General features: G+C 41.6%; 1 protein-coding gene across 6 annotated transcripts in view; it reads right to left on the bottom strand.

Moving 5' to 3' along the window:
• The window catches only part of SORCS1 (sortilin related VPS10 domain containing receptor 1), a 477,983-nt gene that overhangs the window by 163,626 nt on the left and 297,270 nt on the right, over positions 1-17,087 (bottom strand). For all 6 annotated transcript variants that reach the window (XM_040992145.1, XM_040992150.1, XM_040992147.1 and 3 more), the window contains exon 4: positions 3,723-3,881. In XM_040992145.1, the coding sequence (XP_040848079.1) occupies positions 3,723-3,881 (159 nt within the window). The remainder of the gene's footprint in view (positions 1-3,722; positions 3,882-17,087) is intronic.

Genomic DNA, 17,087 nt, shown 5'->3' with positions numbered 1-17,087 from the left:
CCACCGTGCCTATGTTCTGATTTCTGAACTCAATATCACCTGAATTCATCCATCTTCGTTCCATACGCATCTCTGTGCATCAGGGAGAGCACTGTCCTTTTGACCATCCTTCAACATTAGTGAACTAGCTCTCCATTTTCTTCTTCTAGAAGGACTGACAATTTCCTGATACAGTTGCTTTATACCAACATCATACAATGTAGGACATCTCAGAGGAGGAGGAGAGTATACAGAACATCTAAAACAGGCATAAAGTCTACTATATACATAAATCCACTATATAAATATATGTTAAGATTTTAAGGAGAGAGAATGAGACACACACAGAGAAATAGATAAATATTTCATTCCAATTTTAGTATATGTGCTGCCAAAGCGGGAACAAAATAGATAAATATCTCATGTGCTCTCCAAATGGCCATGAATAGATAAATAGCCGGGGCTGGACCAGACCAAAGGCAGCTTCTTCCAAGTGTCTCCCGTGGGTACAGGGGCCTGAGCACTTGGGCCAGCTTCCTCTGCTGAGAGTTGCAAGGGAAGTAGAGCATGTGGACACTGACCCAGCACCCACATGGATGCTTGTGTTGAAGATGGTGGCTTTACCTTCCACACTACAAATCATATCATGTGTGTGTATGTGCGTGTTTATTGAATAACCCTGTAAGTGTCTCTGGAATTCAAACTGCCCATAGAAACACTTTTTTAAGACAAAACAAATACTGTTCATTTTGAGTGTCTGAGCTGGAGTAGAAGTCCAGCTTTCCTAGCTCCTTCAAGATCATTTGCTTTGCCACAGAGACTGCAGGAGGCACAGACTGATGTCCTGGGAAACAAAGAATTACCGCCCCCCCTTTTTTTTCTGACCATTTTCTTTAAGCAAAACTGCAAAGATGCACGATTTTCACTTGGCCAGGTAAATCTGGCCTTCACTGTGCCTCTGGCATCAGGGGAAAATAATTAACCAACTGTCGAATAAAATACAATAACCCAGTGGATTAAACGACTAATTTTCTGTGTCGTGAGCTGCTCAGCCTTTCCTGTGTTAACTGCACTACACCCCGACCAGATATACTGTGGCTGGACTCCAGGTACAAAGTTATACATTCCACTGCAAGGGTAGTGAGGCTACTCAAGAAGGTGTGGGGGGGGCAACCTTACTAATCATAAATCTTTTCTATTTTCAGGTTAAAGGTACACTTGACTTCACAGTAAGGACAGCATGAATAAAGCTCCAGTGCCAAGAAGTTTAATTTGCTTCTCTCTAACTATTTGTGTCATGGAGTCTTGGGGAGTTGCTTACACCACTGCCTTGACTTTGGAGGAACCTGACACACGGATATTAGCCTCAGACAGACAATATTACAGAAGAGCCTCCTCATGCACGTGCTTACTAACCTGCGATTCCTCTAAGCAAAATTCTCAGAATGGCTTTTCATGGAACAACGCATTTCACAGAGTATTCCAACGTTTCACGGTTCTCCCTCTGACTTTCACATTTATCTATGTTTGTTATTTCTTTTAAATAATAACTTAACCTTCTTTCTCTGTCATGGCTTTACTTCTGCCTAGGAATATAAATTCCTTAAAACAGGATATTAATATCTGCTTTCTAAAATACATATCAGCTGTGTGTGTGTTTGGGTATATGACAGAGAGTACATATAACGAGGTGCTGTATTTTACTGAGCATACACACATGTGTCCACACAACAGGACAGTATTATTGAACATTTTTTTAAGAAGTGGAGATCTTCGGGGCCTGGGACAACAATAGTGGCTAAAGTTCTTGCCTTGGACATGCTGGGATCTCATATGGGTGCCAGTTCTAATCCTGGCAGCCCTGCTTTCCATCCAGCTCTCTGCTTGTGGCCTGGGAAAGCAGTTGAGGAGACCCTAGCCCTGCATCAGTGTGGGACAACCAGAAGATGCTCCTAGCTCCTGGCTTCAGGTTGGCACACCTCTGGCCTTTGTAGCCACATGGGGAGTGAATCAACAGACAGAAAATCTTCCTCTCTATATATCTGATTTTCTAAAAAAAAAAAAAAAAAAAAAAGGAGCTCTGGCATTTCTTGGTAGGACTCAGGCACACCTTGACTAAATGAAGACAAGTGTCTTGCTGGGAATGTGGCTCAGCTTCATGGGGCTTACTGGGATGAAACTGCAATCAGCTCCAGTCTTGTGCAATCCAATATTACAGTCATGCTGCAATACTGAAACAAAACCACCACCATGACAGAGCAGGACCCAGCCTCTTATCTGTTTTGGTTTGCACAAGATGTCCTTGCCTGCCCTTTATCAAAGGGATTTGGTAACTTAAGGGAGAAATCCAGCTGTCCTTATGAGGTTCTGATCACTGAACTCAGGAGTGATTTGCTTTTCTAATTAATAAGAACCCTTGATGATCAATATTGTTCTGGAGTAATCTGTGCCAGCAAATTCCAGGTCTCAGAGAACTTAACTGGAGTCCATGTGGCCACCCTAAGTACCCTAAAGACCATGGCATCAACAGGAAGATCATAAGCTCCACTGATCAGCCATGAACTTGGACACGAATTGATCATCCGCCTCTGAGCCCTAATTCCAATGCTTGAGAACCTTCACTCCTGGTTCGTCAGGGAGTTCACAGAATTAAGGGATAGCTGCCTAAGTCCTTGCTCTGTGTTTTGCAATAAACGCCTACTTTCCTCCAATCCTCAATCTCAATGATTGTCTTTCTGCTGATCATTGAGCACGTGGACACAGACTGGCGATTTTACAACAATGCTGCCAATCAGTTTGGAGTGCTGCTAGGCAACAGCATGCCAGGCCCAGCTCTGAGGAGTACAGCTGCCCCCCACAGTGAATACCAGCTGTCCTGACAGACAACATGTTCTACACGACACTGTCCCTACCGGCCACTGAAAAACCTTCACAATGAAGTGCCATTACCCTGTGATCTGCTTGATCACTGAAAAACCTTCACAATGAAGAAGTGCCATTACCCTGTGATCTGCTTGATCGTTCAAAGAGCCAGCACTTGGGAGCCCAAGAATGACTTCAGGAAAACTGCTCCGTGTTTCTGTTCAACTTCAGGCTGAGGTTAGAGGTCCAAGGAAAGAATAAGACGCACATAACGGAATCCAAGTGCAACTCTGCTCTTCAAGAGGCATCCCATCATTTTAGTATTCCTAGTAAAACTGCTTTCCTTTAAAAAAGAGCAATTTTCCTTCTACTTGGCCACAAACTAAAGTCCTGAGATCACAAGATTCCAAATCATGTTACCTACCCATATCATTAGTGTTCTTCCACCCTGTTCCTCTCATTGCTTTAGCCAAATCCCAACTAGTACTGTCAACATTCTTAACCCTTCAGGGTCGTGATTTGCTTTCAGGGTCTCGGAAAACTGCAGGCACTTTACCAAGAAAACAGCTCACCTATCCACATGCATAAAACACTCAGATTCTGTGGGGCTCAGGGAATCCTGACAATATTAAGTCTCCAAGTTGAACCTGTTTCTCCATATCCTGAATATGGAACCTTCATTCCAGATGCTATTTCAGGTAGTTGCCCAGTTCAAGGCAGCAACCTGAGAGCCTCCTTGCTTCTCATTATCCCCTTGGCAGAGAGTTCAGGCTGTTGCAGATAACAACAGTCATGCACCTGATACGTGGAAATGATTCACTAGGGGTCTTTCCCTCAGAGAACCATGAAATGTTATTTTTTAACAGCGCACGCATGCTCACCTTTTGGTCTTGACTGTAGGCCAGAATCCAGTCTTCTTGCTTTGGGTGGAAAAGCAGGCTCTGGATGTAGAAGTTCAGCCGATACTTTTGATAGGTTGCGCCTTCATCTGAGCTTATTAATAAACTGCTCTCAATCTCTGGGTCTGTCAGTAACATAATCTGCGGCAAAGAAATTATTGGAAAAAAGAATAACAGAAAGTTAAGTTTCAAAATGTATAACAGAAGTCAAACATGAACTAGAATTTTGACAAGAGAGAGACAAGGGACAAGTGAAGAATACTTGACCCAACAAGAACCTCAACTCTGTTGGCTTAATTCTCCCACCTTGGACCCAGAAATGCCTTGAAACTATTTTCAGTAGGAATTGAAAATGGCAGGGGAACTTGGAGGGAAGAACAAACAGTACTGGCAGATGGCATCTTATTCTATAGGATTCCTTGTTCTTTCACAAGGTCACTACCTGAATCTGAAACTTTCCCCACCATTCCCTTCAATCCAATCCTTCTTTCTACTTTGTCTTGTCTACTCTGTTTTGCAGGAACAAAACAGCAAGACTGGGAATACCGAAAGTGGCTTTTTCTACCTCAAGACTTGTTGTCCCACAACAAGGGCATTCCATTATCTGAACTTTCAAGTGGTTTCTGACTCTTGAGTCAAAGTTTGGGTTCTTTAAGGATCCTACAAAGTTTATTTTCTCTCTCAAGCTTCTGCACCTTCTGGCCAACTAAAAGGATGTAGTTTGTTTTTTGTCTGTATAGCCTCTCCTAGAAAATAAGGTCCCTGAGAAGAGGAAAATTGATATTTTTTTTTTATCACACATGCATCCCCATGAGCTATACTCTAGCTAGGCATAGTACTATAGTACTATGTAAGTGGTATACATTTGCTAAATATTCATCAAATGAATGAAAAAACACACAGATGACCAGAACAGACTATGAAAATATGGATCAAATTTCCATGGAAAAAGTGGCTGAAGGAATTTCTCCCTACAATTGTTAGCCTATGGACCCCAGAAGCAACCACAAACACATAAAAAGCATCCACTGTCCTCCCAGCTTCAGAAGCTGCTCACACTCGCGTGGAGAGGTCTTTTCTTGGCCAGAGAAGTGCGATCAGTCCACAGTATGCACAGAAGGCAAAGCCGCCCTGAGCACCACTTTGTATTCCCTCATTTTATGCCTCTAGGCGTGTGTGATAAAGCACATCACCCTTGACTCTGTGGTTTCCCTTCACTCAAAGTACGTCGCACATCTCCAGGCAGGTGGGTTACACACTGACATTCTCCCCATCAGCCTTTTACTTGCCACGTCTGAGTTGGGGTCAGAAAAGCAGGGAAAACATACTTAATGTGTGACGGTACAAAGAGATGTTCCTGCTGTCCAGACTTTAAAGATTGGCAGGTGAGAAGGTAGCAGTTCCATAAAATGAAGCCGCATAAAGTGAGAGCAAGAATATATAAAACTGACACATAAAAACCCAAAGCCATCCCAGCAGAGCTGTTTAAGACTTTGCAGGCAATCATATTAAAAGCTCAGAACACTTGCAGTCACTTCTGAAAGAGTCATATCCCATCTCTACCAACGGGGAGCAGAGAAGCATAACACACGCGTTCTGCCTAAGCTCTCTTGACAATCTCCAGGATGTTTAAAGTGCCTTGCTGTTCTTTCAACATCCTCTTCCAGGAACAGAGAAAAGGCACGTGGCGGGGTGAGGGGAAGGGTGTTGCTGTCAGCTGCATTTTGGACAAGATGGCAAGCGCATGTGACTAAGTGTGAAGCCACTGGCTACCAACTGCCATTTCTCTATTCCCAAAACAGAACACGTCTCTTCCTGGGGCAGCTAGAAGCCATCAGGGAGACTGCTCAGAACAAACTCTCGAGGCTTTGTTAAAATTTGGTGTAAGCATTAAGCAAGGCTGTTTAGATGCTGCCTAAACTCACAGAGTCATTTCCAGGTGATTTCATGTTTATTGGCACATAAAAGCTGTCATTTTTCAAATAACAAATAAGGCATCAAATAATCATATTGCTTTGTGTCTCCAACCACAATTAACAATAATGTATAACAACCATTCATGCATTACTGCCAAAAAGTAATTTCCATGATACTATGAAGAGGCTCAATTTTATAGAGCATCTATTGTCTGAGGCCAGATTTTTTATTTTTTTACCTCTAATGTTTTAGTCCCTGTTAATCATAACACGCCTTCCTCTCTTCCCCTGAGTACAGATCTCACCAACTGCCTCCCTCGGCAGCCTGCTTCCTCAAAATAAAACATCTCCCGAGTCCTAACAGTTTTATTGATCATTTCATTGAAATGTTTTTGATCATCAGTTTTATGAGACATCCAGTATCCAGGCTATTGGATGAGTATGGACGAGTAATGCAAATATTTCCCAACACCAGGATACTTCACACTGTACAAATAAATTCACAATTGCCTTTGCTTTTCTTCCGGGCACTGCAAACCTCCCTATGGTCTTCCCGCAAAACCTCCTTTGGGGAATTTGATGTTTTGGAAATGACAGAGACAGCAGGATATTCCCCTGAGAACCTTGTAAGTATGTACAACACAAATATCCCGGTGGCCTTTTTCTCAAACTTCTGCTTCAATCAGCTCAGAACAAACAGGTCAATGTGGATCATCCTCGCTTAGCCATTTTTTTTATATCACACAAACAACATTGGGAGACCTCCAGGAGAATCCAAAACAAAAGGAAAATAAATGTCTTTTGACACAATCACCCCAACAAGGGAAAGCATGTTTGTATTACCTTCCACTTCTCGTTTCACTTCTATACGCCGTAACACAGATGGGTATTGGTACTCTGATCGTTTCTCATTGAACATTAGGACCTGTGTTTATTTTCAACCAAATCCTAAATGCATAAACAAATGCACATCCACTAACACCATTGTGTATGCTGCATTCCAGCTGCTTAATCATATCCTTCCAAAAAAACTACGCTATGGTTGTAGTGTTGGAAATGTGGCACACATTATTGGTAATTGATTAGGTACAATCTTATTAGTTCAGTCTTCAATATTCACGTAATTTTAATTCAAATAAATAATGTGTCCCAGTCAGCAGACACATATATCTATATATAAGTGCCTCTATCAGATAGATAGCATTGTTTATAATAAGTCCATCGCTCCAAAAAAGGTAGTCTACTGGAAAATACATCCAAAATTTTAAATTGAAGTTATACCGTACAAACATAAAGGACAATGTTTAGTAAATATTCACAATGATCTCCTTTTTTGACGAGTTTGGAAAAGTTGTTGGCTCTTCACGTGACTCTGAACAAATGTTTGCTCTGTGGAATCCTTTGTGGTTTAGAATAGCAATAGTCCTGGAGTACAAGTGGTGGAATTTTGGCACTTTGTAACAGCACACACTCCATCTTTACTCCTTCCTACAGTGAGTTCTCTAAAAGAAGGAGCAACGTGTGCTACCTGGCAGCTCCACTCACTTTGGAAACTAACAAAGGTGCGGGTCCTGTTCCTTCCTTCTGCTGAATGCCACCCCCACACCCCTGCAACAGTGGATTTGAACAAATCCACGGTGTTGTCCTTGGAGTGTAGGGAGTGAAGACAAGAGGAAGGGTCTGCTTTCAACAGCCAAGCAGTTACTGCACTCAGAGCAGCCCACGGCTGACTAGTGCCCGTTTACTTGGGCCTTGCAAGGTGTGCGGACGGCGCGCTCGCTGCATTCACAGATGAATGGTTTCCGCGGAAAGTCAATAGCGGTTACACGGGCTCTTACCACCCAGCTCTAAGCAGTCATTCATCAACCACTCCAGCAGGAGGAAGACGCTCAGTTTGCTTTTCCTTCAGGTGACAAATGAACACGAGATGCAATTTATACATTTCAAATACGTCACTTCTCAGCTTTTTTGGTGTTATTTCTTCCGACAGCTCAGTGTTGTCAAAAATTAAATGCCTCTTCACTCTCTTGTTATAAATTCAACATATGGTGCATGATGTAATTCTGCAGAAGGCTGGCGGGCAGCCCTGTGATCCTTCCAGGCAACCCCTGCCGGCCTCATCCCCAGAGGAATGCTGCCGCATTCTAGGAGTCCAGATTCTTCCCCTAGGTGTGTTGCAGCTGGCATTCTACCAGTTACCTATTCAAAGGAGGGTGAGTAAAGAAGCACCACTTCTTCACCTCTGAACATGCATATTTCCCCACAATTCCTTAGTCCTAGGCCAAAGTGAAGTATTCATTTTACGTAAGAGTCTTTTTTTGGTCCTTTTGTCTGTTCTTCATCGTTCATATGCTGGAGTCAAGCAGAAGCAATGTGCTTTTGCTGCAGAAAATTTTTCTTCCTTTGCTCAAGGCTTAACTCAGCCGCAGATGCCCAGAGTACAGGTGCCTAGTACATGCTTCTCACAAATGCCAATGACAAAGAAAGAGCCACAGTGGCAACCGAACATGCCAGGTATCTACCCGCTTCACTCAAACAGAAATAACGCTACCAATAACAGAAGAACAGGTTATTTGCAAACATCTGGCCTCCAAATTCAAAACAAACAAATTAAACAAATTGTAGCCAGAGGAAGTGGGCAGAAAAGCCACTTATTCTCAAAGGCGGCTGAACACGTGACCTTCCCAGATGAACTGAGTATGCGGTGACAAGTGTTTATCAGCTGGCCACTGTTCAGAGGACAGCATTAAAGAAGTTTCACAGGATCCCAAAATGGTCCACAAGGAGGAAGTCACTGATGAAGAAATGACAGTGAGATGAAGCCATAATGATCAGAAAGGCTCCATCCTGCATCATGGAAGCTCATCTAATTCGTCATCTTTATTCATTAATGCAAGACAGTGTCTTTCAACTGAAAGGGATTGAAGAGAATATTGGGCATGAGATCATCAACTTGAGCCTTGAAAGGCAACTCTGTGAAACTGCTGAGCAACCGGCACTGCACTTTGTTTAATTTATTCAGTCAATTTGCTTTCAAACTCTGTTTCTAATAACATCCAAAAGACTTGGGCCTTTCAATGGGAAAAAGGAATTTCAAAGAACATGTAATCTAACTTCAATTCTTCACATACATCTCTATTTATTTAAAAAATAATTTATTTTTATTGGAAAGGCAGATATACAGAGAAAAGGAGATACTCCCCCAAATGGTCTCAATGGCCAGACCGGAGCTGACCCAAAGCCAGGAGCCTCTTCTGGGACACCCATGCAGGTACAGGGTCCCAAGGCCTTGGTCATCCTCTACTGCTTTCCCAGGCCACAGGCAGGGAGCTGGATGGGAACTGGAGCAGCCAGGACCAGATCCGGCAACCACATGGTATCCCAGCACATGCAAGGCAAGGACTTTACCCACCAGGCTAATGCACCAGGCCCTTCAGACGCATTTTTTACTGTTTTCTTAAGAGACCATACCCATTAACTATTGCTTGTAACAATAATGACAGTTGAGACCATGTTCCGTTGACCAATCTGAAAGAATACATACAAGAAAAATAAAGCTCAACAGGAATGACAACACATGGGTTACATTTCCTGTAAGACAGTTCAAGAAATGAAAGATTACTAGATATCTCTGCTAAGGTCTTCTGGGGCTACTGTGTACAACCCTATTCTTTGAGTCAAAAATTTTTTGTATTGCTAGGTCTAATATAGAGAGAGGAGGAGAGACAGAGAAAGATCTTCTGTTCATTGATTCACTCCCCAAGTGGCTGCTACAGCCAGAGCTGATTTGACCCGGAGCAATGAGCCAGGAGCTTCTTCTGAGTCTCCCACATGGGTGCAGTGTCCCAAGGCCTTCAGCAATCCTCTACTGCTTTCCCTGACCACAAGCATGGGGCTGGATAAGAAACTGGGCCGCCAGGACTAGAACTGGTGTCCATATGGGATCCTGGCATGCTCAGACTTTCCTGCTAGGCAGCCATGCTAGACTCTTTGAGTCAACTTTAAAACACCACTTCATTCCCAGATTCTGTTTCCATTGATATGGATGGCACTAACACTGTGCAAAGGAAATGCTCCAAGTATTCAAGTGCTGGCAGGTTGACTTCCTGGGTGAATGCTGGGCTGATGCACCCACAGTCTCATCCACATGCAGATCAACAAAGAAACCTCAAAGTTAAATTTAATCAACAGTGTGTCCTTTCTTGCAAAACAGAAAGAGGAGGCATTTGGCTGGGCAGTTGAGACATCAGTTAACATACTCACATTTCATATTGGGGTGATTCTACTAGTGATTCCTTGCTCCGAATGCAGAGACCCCTACGAAGCTCAAGAGTTTGGCCCCTGGCATTATGGGGGAGGACCTGAACGGAATTCCTCAGTAGTGACTCCAGCCCAGCTCTAGCCCCAACTCCAGCTTTTGCAGGCTTTTGGGAAGTGAATAACTACATGAAATTTCTCTCCCTTCTGCTCACTTTCAGCCAACAGCTTCACCTCCTCTACCCTATCTTCGCCTTCTCTCTTTACCTCCTTCCCTTTCTCTCTCTCTCTCTCTCTCTCTCTCTCTCTCTCTCTCTCTCTCTTTCTACTTACTTTCTTACTTAATTGGAAAGGAAGATTTACAGTGAGGAGAATAGGGAGAAAGATCTTCCATTGTCTGACTCACTTCCCAAGTGGCTTCAATGGCCAGAGCTAAGCCAATCTGAAGCCAGGAGCCAAGTTCATCTTTTGGGTCTTTTGAGCGGGTGTAAATCTGTGTAAATCCACAGATTTAGGCTAACCTCTACTGTTTTCCAGGCCATAGACAAGGAGCTGGAATGGAAGCAGAGCAGCTGGGACATGAACCAATGCCTATATGGTAGCCTGGCATTTGCAAGGTGAGGATTTAATCACTGAACAATTACACCAGTCCATCCTTCCTTTTTCTTAAATACAGGAATAAAATTTAGAAATAAAGAGTGGTCAGTACATGCCATTCATACCACAAGAAGGAAAACTCAAACTCTCAACATACAGTAGAATCACAGCAAACACTGTCGAGTTTGAATCCAAAGACTTGGAAGTCCGTTTCTTTGCACTTGAATATATTGCAGTTAGCTCACACAATGTATTTTTGAACCTGAGTTTTCTTATTAAAGGCCATGGTGTTGCAGGTTAATACTTACTAAGCATCTGCATAGGAGGCTTCCTACTATATCTATGATTCCATTATATTACTTCTAAAAACTGTTTCTGGAACATACTATGATGTTCATTTCGCAGAGAGAAATGAGACTTTTCTCAAGGTCATCCAGTCAGTCATGAGCTATCCATGCCACACACTGCATAGGTTTGTGTAAAGGTCAAATAAGATCATCCATGAGAAAGCAGTATTCAGTTTGTGCAAATGTTACAATTATTGCCTCGCAAACGATGGCACATTTAGTATTTCACATTCTACTCAAACATGTTAGTTCAGTTTCAGAAAAGGATGAGAGAGAAAGCTTGCACTACAAATATCTCATCAAAAGTATTACTTAGGTGGGGAAAGGATGGACCAGAAGGAACTAAGCTCAGTATTACAGATACTTTTGGAGATAAGATGCTAGTGAAATATTTTTGGGGAAAAAAAAGATATTGTTCATCTTTAAATATACAGACCTAGTTCAGAACTACTTCTTTGTTTCTCTATTTTTTTACAATGTCTCCTGCTTCATTTTTCCTGTGCTTCCTGCACTATTTCTCCTTCAAGCTGACTTGAACCTTGTAATATAAAAACACCTAGGAAAGATACAATTTGACAAAAATGCTCCCTAATGATCATATATGTGATGAAAAATGTCTTCAAATGCTAGTGTCCAAAACAGTTATGCTAAATCCATCAGCTTCATTATCATTTAACTGCTTTCCCAATAAATGTATCCTATAGCTTCCTATATCTAATTGGCATCTAAAAATACATACTCATTCTGCTAGAGAAACAGCTTATATACTAAGGTGATAAAACAGAATTTGGAATGTTGATCAATGCTTAGCACTGAGTTATCTGGTTCAAAGACTTAAACATGGCATTTTAGAGGAAACAAAATGATGTACAAATTCAAGAGACATTTTTATTATTGCAGTCACTATGGAAACTGATTAAATACCTTGAGCCGTCTTAAACTCCCAGTATTATCCCACAGCCTCTGCTCAGACTCAATCAGAACACACTTCTATGGTCATTACAAGTCCCAGAAAAACTTCTCTTTTAAATCCCCCAAGACCTATAAATGTCAATGGGTTACATCATTTTAAAATGTTAGCGGCTATCAGAAGGAACCGAGAGGCTGGGAGAAATGGACATTCATCTTCTTTGCTCTTGAGAAACTTTACAAGAAATGATGTTCATTTAATGATAAGAAATCTCTTTATTCCACCAGAAATGATAAAGGAAGGCAGGTGGGGGATGAAGAAAGAGCATGAAAGAGAAGCTCTGAGTATATTTTTAAACATTGATTTAGCTCAAGGAAGCACTGTTTTTCGTAAAATACTGTGCACTTGATTTTTAGTTTGGATAAAAGTCGATTTGAAAGTCAAGAAAATGCAACAGAAAATTCATAGAAATAAATCAGTTCTAAAAGTTAGTGAAAGGAATGTAGCCCTAGTTTTTACCCCCTTAACTACTTGCATCATCATCCTGAGAACAGGTGTCCCTTTTGCTTGTTGTTTGGGATGCTTCCTGGTACTGGTAAATATGTCAGGGTGATTCAGGGAATGAATCTCTATTAGCTTGCAACTTTGCAGAGGTATTTGGCTATTAAAGGCTTCCTAAAAAGACCAAGAAAGACCACCACGGGTGTTGCTCAAACAGGGTTTGCAGATTAGTGAAGCGTGAATAGCGTCCACTGCTCCCCAACAGAGCTCTCAGCAAGATGAGAAAAGAGGGACCAACCAGGAAGTGCCTCACCTTAACAAGGCACCCGGGCAGGTGAGCTTTTCCTTCTTTCCAGAATTTTTCATTGTAGACTCTATCATCAAAAAGGGTTTCCGAGGGTGAAAAGGGTGAGCGTATTTTATTTTACTTTTTTAAAGTTTTATTTTTATTGCAAAGGAAGATTGACAGAGAGGAGAGACACAGAGAAAGATCTTCCAGCTGCTGGTTCACACCTCAAGTGGCAACAACAGCCAGAGCTGAGTGCCATCTGAAGCCAGGAGCCAGGAGTTTCCTTTATGCTTTGCTGGAGTGTTAGTATAATGTTAGTATGTTAGAATGTTAGCGTTAGGCAATGTTAGGCCCTTTCGTGCCAAAAAACTGCTACTTTGCTAGTCAGGATGTGTTTGGACCACGGGAAAACTCCACTTTAGCGATATGTTCTTTGTTCCTCTGTGACCTTGTGAACAGTGTAACAAACTTTATCTATAGAATACACCCAGGTGCAGGAGGATACTGGCATAATCATCCAGTCCCAGGAACAGGATGAGCCACAAAGATAATGTGTGTGGGAGCAGAGTGGACTGCTTGCACCTAGAAGCCATAAAAGTGACATGTCTGAAATTTGTTACTCTTTAAGTTGATTGCTGTGTTTGAATTTGCGCGGGCTTAGATGCATAACTATGATGTATGGGATGATCAAAAGGGGCCTATATGATCACTGGCTCTTCTCTGGTTCAGGGTCCGACCTCTCCTTGGCTGGTCTGCGTGCCCCAAGAACGGTCTGGCCCCAGCAATGCTGGAACAATAAACTCTGCTTGCTTTTGCATTATCAGTGAGGCTCTTTGTCGTTCACGGGAAATTGATGAAACTGGACCCTAACAGCTTCCCACAGTGGAGCAGGGTCCCAAGGCTGGGGCCATCCTCTACTGCTTTCCCAGGCCACAAGAAAGGAGCTGGATGGGAAGTGAAGCAGATGGGACACAAACGAGCATCCATGAGATCTAGGCACTTAAAGGGAAAAGATTAACCAATTGGCTTTCTCCAGGGCAAGTGTTCCAGTATCAAATCCCTCGAGACACTCACTGGAAGGTTGAAGGGTTCTTGGGATCAATTATCAGAAATCCCAGCATATCCATTTGGAGGCATTCTCTTGGCCAGAGAAGTTACCAGTTCTGGGCAAGATTTAATGAGATTAGGAAAACAGGCTCTTTCTCTAAAGTGGGCAAAGAATGCACCTATGCATGTGTGTGTCCCACACACACATGAAGGACAGGGATGCGTGGCTGCCACACTGGAAATGTGTGACCATGCTATTTTGTTAACATGTCATTTCTAATTTTCAAAAAAGAGGATGTGATAAATGTATTACAATATTCAAAATTAACAGGAAAATCTTTAAATCAATGCACACTTGAGATATAACTTTAATTATTTACTTGGTTTCTACTATAAAAATGGCTACTATAAATGTTAACTTTAAAGTCTGCAATGTCCTAATTTGGAACCAGTTTAAGGTGAGTACATCTACAGAATATCTACCTCATCCCAAATGAATTCCTTATCAGTCTGTGTCAGAAACATCAAGGGACCCAAGGCCAAGAAATTCTTGTCTATGGGTACTCGGGGTGCATTAATTACACTGGTTAAATTATAACATGATAGATCTCTGAAATGTCACCAAAGTGTGCACAAGTACCTCTCCAATAATGGCGTCTACATCAAGACAGTAGCTTGGTCACTTACTCTAGGTCCGAAGTCACGAAAAACTGATCTCATAAGAGCAAAACAGTCAGTGTCCCCTAGTGTTCCATTCGAAAGTATCAATGCCAGGTACAACATCATCCAGCAAAGGAAAACAAGATGCTAAATGTTCTCTTCAGAAAACAGTCAATCCTGGGCCCAGTGGAACGGTTCAGTGGCTAAATCCTTTGCCTGGCAGTCACTGGGATCCCATACGGGTACCACTTCATGTCCCAGCTGCTCCACTTCCCATCCAGCTCCCTGCTTATGGCCTGGGAAAGCAGTGGAGGATGGTCCTAAGCCTTGGGACTCTGCACCCATGCAGGAGACCTGGAACAAACTGCTGGCTCCTGACTTCGGGACGGCTCAGCTCTGGCCATTGTGGCCACTTGGGGAGTGAATAAGCAGTGGAAGATCTTTTCCTCTGCATCTCCTTCTCTCTGCAAATCTGCCTTTAAAATTAAAATAAATTAATCTTTAAAAACTGCAGAGAAAAGGAAAACAGTAATCTTAAAATCAGCGCACTCACTGGTAGGTAGCCTTTGGCTAACAAGCCTTTGGATCTCTGAGTGCCTAAGGAAACATTCGGCAAGTTTAACTTGATCACATCCAGGCCTATACGAAGCACTCCAACAATTCTGTTTTACATATTTTAAAATTTTACCTGTATCTTGATGTGCGGCTGCGTGGCTATTGCTGTTGTGCCTACCCCATAACACACTCATCAGATACAAGCTACCAACAACAATGTACACCTTAAAAAGTGACAATAAACTCCAGTGGCAATTCTCAGCACCTGAATGGAAGAATTTTCTGTGTAAAACGAACAAAAACGTTGCCGTTACCAAAGCTTTACAAGTAATATAATATTTTCTGCTTCTAAGCTAATATATTTTTATGGAGCTAGTCACCACAATAGCTCAGAGTTTGCAGAGGTGAGGATTTTCAATAATCTGAATGATTTCTGCTCAAGGTGCTATCGGGAAATCTAATTAATCTCAGGGCACCAATTCAATTGGATAGATATAAAAAAGCGTTTTCATATGCACAATGGGCAGAATGAACCTAGAAAGCGACTGTCGTGTCAGGGTTAGCTCAGTGGGTGTGTAGTGCGGCGGTTAAGATGCATTCATGCCACACTGGCACGCCAGCATTCCGTCCCCATCTCTGAGTCCTGAGTGCAGCCTCTGCCCAGGCAGACAGGAGCAAGCTGTTAGCCTACGATGCTGGATTCCTGCAACCCCGCTGGGAAACCTGGACGACAGTCAGGTATTCAGTGTGTGAAAAAGCACACAGGACGGGTCTCTTTCTTTCTCTCTGGCAAACAAATTTTAAAAAGTAATTAAAGTTCAGCGGATCTTAATTCAGAGGTACTGAGTCAGTCTCTTCAATCCAGAACAAAGGCGTAAGGACAAGGCTGGTATCTAGTGACAGGAGGGAACATGGGTGCTGCTTGAGACGCTTCTAGCATTTACTAAATATGAATGTCTATGTCAAAGACACAATGATTGTTTCTCTTAATTTATTCATATTTTAAGTGTACTAACGGTGTTTCAATGTGTTCCGGAGTTAACGTGGATTCATTACAGAAATTTTTGAAAATTTCCCCAAAAATACACATAGTAAAAAGAAAAAGCACTTAAGTATCATTACACAGAGATAATTGCTACTAAAATTTTGATGTCTCTCTCCAAGTTTTGTTTCTCTCTCTCTCTCTCTCTATGTATATATATATATATATATATATATATATATATATATATATATATATGCATGCTTTGGGCACTTGAGAGAGATTTCTACAGGGAGAGAATACTCCGTGACATTTCCTGCTTTTTCATTTGTTTTGTCCACTTCAAACAATTCTGCAGGCTATTATGTAGTATTCTGCATTAGTTTTCTATTGGCTATATTGAGTTTGATTCTAACATTTGATAGCTACTTTGCTACACAATTCATCTTATAGTAGACAGTTCCCAACATCTGTTAGCATAATCTTATGACCTGATGATTACTATCTCTACAAATCAATTATTATTACTTCAAGTAATTTCCTAGAAGTGTAATTTATGAATCAAAGAACATAAATTTGGTTCTGCTTTAGAGACATACTTTCAAATACCTTTCAGGAGAGAACAATGATGGTAACATAAGTTTTCTGGCAGGACTTCCCAAGTACCTATTACTGAGTATGCCTCCTGTCTCTCTTTTTAACAATGTTTTCCAAAGTAACTAGAAAAATATATTTTGTAGCAACATAGACTGATGTCAGCCCTAATGGGAATAGTTTGTTTCCACCACCTCCCCTCTCTCTCCTTTCTGTCCTTGGTACATGGGCACCTGCATATTTGCATTCAAGGACTGTGAGTTTATATTCCTCCAACTTAAAATTAGGGTTATTTCTTTTTCTTGTTGATTTACAAAAACTTCCATCTCCATTTAGCAGGCTAGCTATATTGGTCCACCATTGTGTATTTCCTACATGTATTTACATTTCCGCAAAAAGCCAGTAAGATGGTGTTTCCATGCGTATTTTATATGGGTGAACCTAGATGAGTATTTCAAGATTGAAAACAAAATATTGTAAGTTCTAAACTACAAAATTTGGACAATTGAATAAAGAACAATCGATTTTTCTCCTCATTTTTTTTTCCATGTCATCAATTCATAATGAGGCTTTTCTTGTTATCCAGTAACCATAAATTGAAAAATGCTTTCAAAAAGAGTTCAGTGCACAAGTCAATCTCCAAATTTTCAAATTGCTATTTAGGAAGATTTTCTACTCACACGATATCTTCC

This window comes from Ochotona curzoniae, unplaced genomic scaffold (genome assembly GCF_017591425.1).
Source record: "Ochotona curzoniae isolate NIBS_2020 unplaced genomic scaffold, NIBS_Ocur_1.0 contig_66, whole genome shotgun sequence".
Lineage (NCBI taxonomy): Eukaryota > Metazoa > Chordata > Mammalia > Lagomorpha > Ochotonidae > Ochotona > Ochotona curzoniae.
This window is presented reverse-complemented; position numbering and strand designations above follow the sequence as displayed.